We start from the raw sequence: 8306 nt of genomic DNA, 5'->3' as shown, positions 1-8306 counted from the left end.
CAAAAAGTTCGATCAAAGGCTTCGTCTCTTCTATAAACTGTGTCTTTTTCCTCTCCTTATTATACAACGGGGGAGGAGAAAGCACAAAGAAAATATATAGAGAGCACGAACATATATATATATATAGCAACGCTTTGAATGGTATATCCGACTAATTCAAATTTATGTTGCTTAATACTCGACTAATTCAGATTTGCGTTGCATATGATATGACCCTACTAATTCAGATTACGCTACGTAGGATCACGTTGCGAGATAAGAGACCTCTGATTAAAAGTTGAGAGATAGCTTATTCGTCTCATTAGATAACTTGGTGTGGTGGTGCGTGCATGATTTCATCTCGCCCTATATGCTGCTTTGTTCTGTACTTTTCCTGTTTTGTGATCATCAGCCATGTTTTCTTTTAAAAACAGAAAGTATTTTTGTTGGTTTACCAAAGAAAATTTTGTTAACATTTTGAAATGCCAAATGCATTGTTGTTTAGAAAATTTTCTTTATGAAATAGTAAGGGTATTATCACTTATAGCCCGCGCCATAAATTATTTACATGTGATAGCCGAAAAAGTGTATAAACTTTGTATATAACATATATATGTGTATATATACAAAAATATATAAATTTTATATATTTTTTTGGTTATTATTTTTACAGCGGCTATACAGTGTAATTTTTCCAAATAGTTTGTAATTCATTCAAATGCAAATTGTTAAAAATAGTTCGAAAAACTCTTCCAAAAAGCTTGTCCAAAAGCTATCAAACCCCAACCTTCTATTGATCTTATTTTATTGTTTATTTAAGTTGTATATATATGGTTATCTTATCTAAAAGTTTAAAATTTTAGCAAAATATTTTTATGTACTTTCCTAGCCTGATTTTTTCATGAGCCAAATATACGGAAACTTGAATATAAGACTTTTATCTACTGTAATACCATATTAATTATGTACCAATTATACTTAATTTATTTGGTTATGAATTAATACTCATCAAGAGATTTACATGTAGATTATTATAGCTATCTGCTTATTAATTAATTTTTATCAATAAATTTATTCTATTAAGTATCTTATATGTAACTTGATATTATAAATCTTTTTTTAGTGCAAAAAATTTAAACCTCTTCAACAAATATTGGATATCAAACCCGTTTGGCCATGAAAATTCTTTCACTTTTTTTCAAAATCAGCGTTTGGGCATAAAATTTTCAATTTTTACTTGAAAATAAATTTTAGAATTTTTCGAAAATTTAAAAAACTCCAAAAAACTATTTTTAAAATTTCACTCATATCACACACAAAATTCAAAAATAAATACAACTTTAATTTTCAAATATCATTTTTGGTTCTTGCGTCCAAACGCCCACTAAATAGATCTTCCCCTTTAACATAAAGGAAAAATAGAGCGGGGGTGTCTAAGGAAGAAGGCGCTAGTTTCTTCAAAACTTTGGCTTCTTTGAAGAAAATGGAGTTTGATACTTGTCCCATTAATCGCTGCTCCAAAAAGCACGAGAAGATATATCAAGAATGGTTTTGTTTTGCTGATTCGGGTCTGTTCTCTCTCTCTCTCTCTCTCTCACACACACACACATATCGTTTGTATTTAAAGATGTGCATGCAATTTGGTTATTGACAAAAAATTGGGTTAATTACAGATGGAGATGGACGTCTCACTGGAAAGGATGCCACCAACTTCCTTGCAATGTCAAACTTGCCTCGTGATCATCTCAAGCAGGTTTTTTTCTTTTCGGGCTTAATTCTTTCAAAAACAACTCATAGTAATCGTTGGCGGAGTAAAGATTTCAACTTTATGGGTTTTGAATTTTAGATCAATAACTTCATGTGCTAATAACTGATACATATTTAATGATTTCTTAACGCAAAAATACTGTTTGAGCAAAAGTTACTAGGTTCGGCTTAACTCATTTTTGAGCTTCTGCCTCCGCCCTCGTGTGAGTAAAGTATAACCAAGTTATTGGGTAAATTCACTGTCAGCTTCAACATAATCTAATATTGTACTAAAGAATCAAATGAAACTTAATAGAATGGACAAACTAATTTAAGTGGACGGAAGGGGTTCAATGGAATCGTCTTCATTGGAAAATTATACTGCAAAAGGACTTTTTTGTTTTTGTATATAAATTGTTGATTCCCTTTCATGTAAAGGAAGATTTTATTCTAGTGGCAAAGAGGGTTCAAAATTTGCTTTAGGTCACAAGTTGACGAGCGCAAAATAGAAAAGCAAAAGCGTACGCCGTTAAAGATACTATAGTTTAAGATATCGTCCTCAGACTGGTACAACTAATGTTCAATTGAGTTCTATTATGCACTATTTAAGAAAACGATCCTTTGAGTTGCGATGTGATTATGAACCACGATTGAATGATTATAAAATTGAATGGTTAGAGAAAACGAGCAATGGTTAATAAAGAGCTATGTAACTATTCAAAATTATCAAGATGAAAGACATCTGAATAAGCTGTCCCAACCCAATAGGCTTTTGTCCTCCTCTTAACAGAGTTTTTTAATACTGTACCTTTTATGCATTTAGTAGCTATGTTTTTTTATAAGGCATTTAGTAGCTATGTTTAATCAATTAATCGCAATATTTTATGTGTTCCTACGATTCTTTGCAGTTCTCATGAATTGCTTTTACTGTTTAAACATCAACAGATTGTTTTACTTCTCTGTTTTTCCTAAGGTATGGGCAATTGCAGATTCCAAACGGCAAGGATTTCTCGGTTTTAAAGAGTTTATTACTGCAATGCAGGTACATAACTCTTTGTGTGGCCTCTCATTTCACCTTTTATAGTTAATTTTCTTCCCTCTAAAATGCAGATCATTCTTTGCATTTCACTATGTAGTTGGTCTCTTTGGCTCAAGCTGGCCATGCAGTGACAAGTGATTTCTTAAATGCCGAAGGTAAGTAGGATAACTTCAGCTATATCAAAACAGTATGCTAGTAATTTCAGTTGTCACCAACAAGGGTTGTGATGGGTTGTAAGTACTCCTTCGTCCTTAACCACAGGTCTCAGGTTCGAGTCTTGAGTATGGGTTAGCCTTTGTTAGGGGAGTGCTTTACCCCCAATATAGGACTTCCCAACACGAATCCGGATTTAGTCGGGCTCTAATGTTGGTACCGTATTTCTAGCAGGAAACCAAAAAAAAGAAAGAGAGAATTTAGTATTCACTTGACTGCTATTCTAGAAACTTAGTTGATTCTTTGTCATGCCTTGTATTGATTTTCTTTAGCATGCAGAATTCGTTCTCTTATAAAGATCTTATAATTAGAACAATTTCAATCCTATGCAGTTGATTTTGAAAATTTGCAGCTACCTTCACTGGAAGGTCTGGATAGACTTCTTGCTGTAAGTACGCTAGATTCACGTATTTATTTTTTTTTAATTTCATTCATAGATCAACTGTTAACTTAAAATGTTTTACAGAAGAAGAAGCGTGTGGCTAAATGGGTACCTGACCAGAATGGTAATGTTACTTCAGTACATACTACATACAAGAAGATCGTTCTTTTATTTTGTTTGTTTACGTTCTTGGGAAATTGGGAAGGGGAAGTGGATAGAGCCTCTGCGTCTAACTAATTGGATTGTAAAGCAGGCAGTCTTGTGCTACCTTCACGAGCTAATTGGTTTTCATCATCAAAATCTTCAAAGAAGGTGAGTGTGGTTATTGTCTTTATTCTTTTATATATAACAAACTACTACTACGCCTCAATACCAAGGTAGTGGAGTCGGCGATTTGAATCATCACTAAACATCTTGCTCTATTTAGACCCAATATCAGTTCTATAGATTCTCTAACACTAGAAGTGCGGGTGAAATTAAGTCGGCGATTAGAACACTCACAGAATTTGTTCTCTAACACTAGAATTTGTTCTCTTGTCATGCCTTCTTGGGCTTAGTCAGTGTACTGTACCAACATGACTAAACCTTCATACTTATTGGTATCGCCAATATGAATACTTGTGTTGAATTTGCACCAAGTCTGCATAAATTCCAAGAGATCTCTAAGTCTTTTTAGACAACTTCCTTCGACGTGATCTTGGGTTTATTCGTCCTGTTTTAACACCTTCAATCACCATGGTTTCACACCTATGGACGAGAACATTTAGAGGTTGACATAGGATGTGACCAAAACCATCTCAAACACCTTCTCTCATTTATCCTCTATGTGTATAGACTCTCATATCTTGTGCTTTCTCTTGCTTAACAAATGCACTTCTCAGAGGCTTGCCTGTTGTAAACTCTGAATATTAACTTTATTTGAATGACTCCGTCTGTTTTGCATCAAATGCTAGGCTTTCATATTATAGTTGTCTATTTGATATCCTTTCCTAGAAGGTGTACCTTTCCACACTATCTTCACTCCAAATTACGTGACAGACTTCTGTTATGCAATGTCTTAAAATGATTGACAAACTTCTAAATTATTGTATTCTGTATAGGTTTCACAGTTTACAAGTAGACTTCTGTTATAGCTTTCCATTGGTATGTTCAATGCTAATTCCTGTTTTTGCTCCTGAGATGATGCTCGATCATTTTCATTTGCCCTTTAGGTTTCTTCAAACTATGTCACATCAATAATTGATGGACTGAAGAAGTTGTACGTCAAGAAACTAAAGCCATTGGAAGTTACATATCACTTCAGTGATTTTGTCTCTCCTCTATTGGTAGGTTTAGTTAGCATTTCAGTTTAGCTATGCTTATTTGAAACAAATGAGAAAAAAACTTAATTTCATTTCTTTGTTATCTGTATCATGATGACGGCAATACACATTGTTAACTTGTTTATTACGCTATTTTGGTAGGCAAATAGTGATTTTGATGCCAAACCAATGGTGATGCTTTTGGGTCAATACTCCACTGGAAAAACAACCTTCATTAAGCATTTACTCAGAACCAGTTATCCAGGTTAGCAAATAAGAATTTTTTTCCGCTTTTATGTGCTTTTGTCTGTGCATTGACGGGTCTTCATTTACATGTATGATTCTTTTATGTTTGTAGGTGCTCATATTGGACCAGAGCCTACAACAGATAGATTTGTCGTCGTCATGGTACTTTCACATATCTGATTTTTACTGATATACTGTGTTCACTCACTTATTATCCTTCTTGGTATGGCGCTGAGTAGAAGAAAAATTATACTCTACCGGAGTAGAATCTTTTTTGTTAAAAGCTGTCCCAGAAATAGTGTCTCCTTACTTTAGACGACTTTTTATGATTCCGACGTTTTTTTGATTCTATAACAGTTTACTTTTCATCAATATATATAAACTACTATATTTAACTATTTGAGCTACCTATGGATTCACGTGAATCCAGTAGCTTCTACCCAAACCCTGTATATGCATTAAGAAATTCATTAAATAGCTAAAAATATTGGACTGCGAACATAGTTATTAATATTATTGCATATTAACTTAGTCGTTGTGAGAACCATAAACTTAAAACCCTGGATCCGCCTCTGGTTAATGGAGACGTTCAGTAGGAGAAGAGAATTTATTCTTGAAAGTAGATTTGTTTAATGGTGTTGGTATGCCAAATCATTTGTTAGACATTCATTCACTTTAATTGTGTATTACACAGAACGGACCTGACGAAAGAAGTGTCCCGGGGAATACAATTGCTGTTCAAGCAGATATGCCATTTAGCGGTTTGACAACTTTTGGAACGGCATTTTTGTCAAAGTTTGAGTGTTCTCAAATGCCGCATCCTGTGAGTTAATGGACTCTTTGTTACTCATACCACATAATGAAAACAAATTTTATAGAAACTAATGATATCATTTTTCCCTTAAAAAGCTGTTAGAGAATATCACTATTGTGGATACTCCGGGAGTTTTATCAGGGGAAAAGCAGCGAACACAAAGGAGCTATGATTTTACGGGGGTGACGTCTTGGTTTGCTGCCAAATGTGATCTCATTCTGCTATTGTTTGATCCCCACAAACTTGATATTAGCGATGAATTCAAACGTGTGATTGCATCTCTTCAAGGTCATGATGATAAGATACGAGTTGTTTTGAACAAGGCTGACCAAGTTGATACTCAACAAGTAAGGCATATTACATTTTCTCTCGTTCATGTCCACGACCTCTTTCTTGACTATGCTAAAATTTATTTTATTAACTGTTCCCTATTATATATTGCAGCTAATGAGGGTTTATGGAGCATTAATGTGGTCTTTAGGGAAAGTTCTGAATACCCCTGAAGTTACGCGTGTCTACATAGGGTATGATCTCGCTATTTTCAATTAGTTCATAATCAATTTAGAAGGGATTATTTTAGCAAAATAAATGTAATTAAGCTGCAGAACATTATCATATTGTGAGAATAGAAATTCACTAAATACATTATCTCTTGCTTTAGTGCAGAGATAATGTTCTTAAATATCTAAATATACATGTTCATTTCATAGTTCTGTCTATTTGAAAGCATTATTTTAAAGTCATACAAAATATTGTGCACGAAGCATCCCGCTTTCACGCAGGGTCCGGAGAAGGGCCTCACCCCAAGGGGGTGTTATGTAGGCAGCCTACCCTGATGCAAGCATCAATGGATGATTCTACGGCTCGAACCCGTGACCTATAGGTCACATGGAGACAACTTAACCGTTGCTCCAAGGCTCTCCCCTTCTTATTTTTAGACGGCAAACAAAATTCTTTTGTTTTGGAGTTGTGCAATTTGCATAAATTCTTTGGATGTTTTGGCTTTTACAGATCATTTAATGACAGACCTATAAATGAGGCTCCGACCGGGCCTGTGGGGAAAGAACTTTTTGAAAAGGAACAAGATGATCTCCTTTCGGACCTGAAAAACATACCAAAGAAGGCTTGTGATCGTCGTGTAAGTTAACATTCTCTGAGTGTGATCCTAAAAAATTTTTTGGTCATAAAGTCTGCTTCTGATTTACTTTAAACAAGGATGAAGAGCAAGTTTTGTTGCGTACAGATAAATGAATTCGTAAAACGTGCTAGAGCTGCCAAGATACATGCTTATATAATAAGTCACCTGAAAAAGGAAATGCCTGCTATGATGGGCAAAGCGAAGACACAGAAAAGACTTATCGATAACTTGGAAGATGAATTCGTAAAGGTTTGTCTCTCGTACCCCTTTGCTAACGCTCCTGACACGAACTTTATATCGAGTATTATGTCTTAATGTTTTCATTTTTTCCAAACAGATTCAGAAAGAACATCATCTACCAGCCGGGGATTTTCCAAATGTTGAACATTTTAGAGAAGTTTTGAGTGGTTATAGCATTGACAAGTTTGAGAAGTTGAAACCTAAGTTAATACAAGCTGTTGATGACATGCTTGGTTATGACATCCCTGAACTTCTCAAAAATTTCAGGAATCCTTACGACTAACTAGGTAAAAAAGTTGGTATAATATGGACAGAAGTGGAGCCAGGATTTGAAGCTATGGGTTTGGGATTCTTGTACCTTTATGTTACTCGATCTAAATTAATAATTTATATATATTTAATGAATTTTCAAAGATAAATACAAAGTTTGGACCAAAGTTACTAGGCTCGGGCGAACGCGTAAACTGAATACTAGCTCTGCCCCCTCAGTATGGAAAAGGTCTATAATATGGAATGTGGTTGTATTCTTGTTCCTATTTTTTAGTTTCACATTTAGACTTTCCTTGAGCATGTGTACATTTCACAAATGGTCATATAACTATGACTTTTTTTTCATCGAAGTCATATAATTTTATTTTCTTACACAAAAATCATATTAATATAATTTTTTTCAACAAAGTCATAACTATGTTTTCTCACACAAAAATTATAAAACTTTTACTAACTCACACAAAAATCATAGTCGGAAAATATAATTTTTCAGTAGTATTTTCTTATTCTGTGGTTTTTATTTTTTATTTTCAGTCTAATAAATAATAATCCAATTAAAATAGGGATGACCCAACCCGACTTGTCCTACTGACCCAATACTCATATATATATATAAATTAAAATAATACTAAAAATAAATAGTAAATCCTTCAAAACATAATATTTAATATTATCTTTTTTTTTTCAAGATTTTTATTCAAATTGGTAGAAATTTTTATTTCAAGTGCTCTCTAATTATACCTTTTATTTCTTTATTTATTTTGGTCATAATCTCATGCATTCCGAGCTATATTTTTTATGGGGAAGAATTCACTTTTCGTATTATTTTAACTTGCGTATATGGTTATTGGATCAGGCTGGGTTGGGTCATTCCTATTTTAAGGAAAAAATATAAAATTAACCCTCCGACCTACTCATTGCATATATATATATATATA

General features: G+C 33.7%; 1 protein-coding gene across 6 annotated transcripts; it reads left to right on the top strand.

The window, feature by feature from the left end:
* LOC104098473 (EH domain-containing protein 1-like) lies at positions 1–7523 on the top strand. 6 transcript variants are annotated; one of them, XM_070182017.1, is made up of 18 exons: positions 10–141; positions 242–321; positions 1402–1547; positions 1653–1732; positions 2699–2767; positions 2862–2919; positions 3310–3365; positions 3444–3483; positions 3613–3671; positions 4571–4684; positions 4823–4925; positions 5019–5068; positions 5601–5729; positions 5816–6067; positions 6165–6244; positions 6732–6858; positions 6964–7107; positions 7196–7523. In XM_070182017.1, the coding sequence occupies exons 3-18, from the start codon at positions 1463–1465 to the stop codon at positions 7379–7381; spliced, it is 1632 nt and encodes a 543-aa protein (XP_070038118.1). In that variant the 5' UTR covers positions 10–141; positions 242–321; positions 1402–1462; the 3' UTR covers positions 7382–7523. The 6 variants fall into 6 exon arrangements, with proteins under 6 accessions (XP_009603508.1, XP_009603507.1, XP_070038118.1 ...); XM_009605214.4 differs by having other exon boundaries at positions 1393–1547; XM_009605213.4 differs by having other exon boundaries at positions 1–321.
* Positions 7524–8306: the final 783 nt, after the last annotated feature.

The sequence above is a fragment of the Nicotiana tomentosiformis genome, chromosome 8 (genome assembly GCF_000390325.3).
Source record: "Nicotiana tomentosiformis chromosome 8, ASM39032v3, whole genome shotgun sequence".
NCBI lineage: Eukaryota > Viridiplantae > Streptophyta > Magnoliopsida > Solanales > Solanaceae > Nicotiana > Nicotiana tomentosiformis.
The sequence above is the reverse complement of the archived record's forward strand: the minus strand, read 5'-3'. Positions and strand labels throughout refer to the sequence as shown.

Coding starts and splice junctions, on each gene's coding strand:
- LOC104098473 (XM_009605213.4), top strand. CDS start 1,463: ATGGAGTTTGATACTTGTCCCATTAATCGCTGCTCCAAAAAGCACGAG. Junction 1,733..2,698: donor CTCGTGATCATCTCAAGCAG/GTTTTTTTCTTT, acceptor GTTTTTCCTAAG/GTATGGGCAATTGCAGATTC. Junction 6,245..6,731: donor GTTACGCGTGTCTACATAGG/GTATGATCTCGC, acceptor TGGCTTTTACAG/ATCATTTAATGACAGACCTA.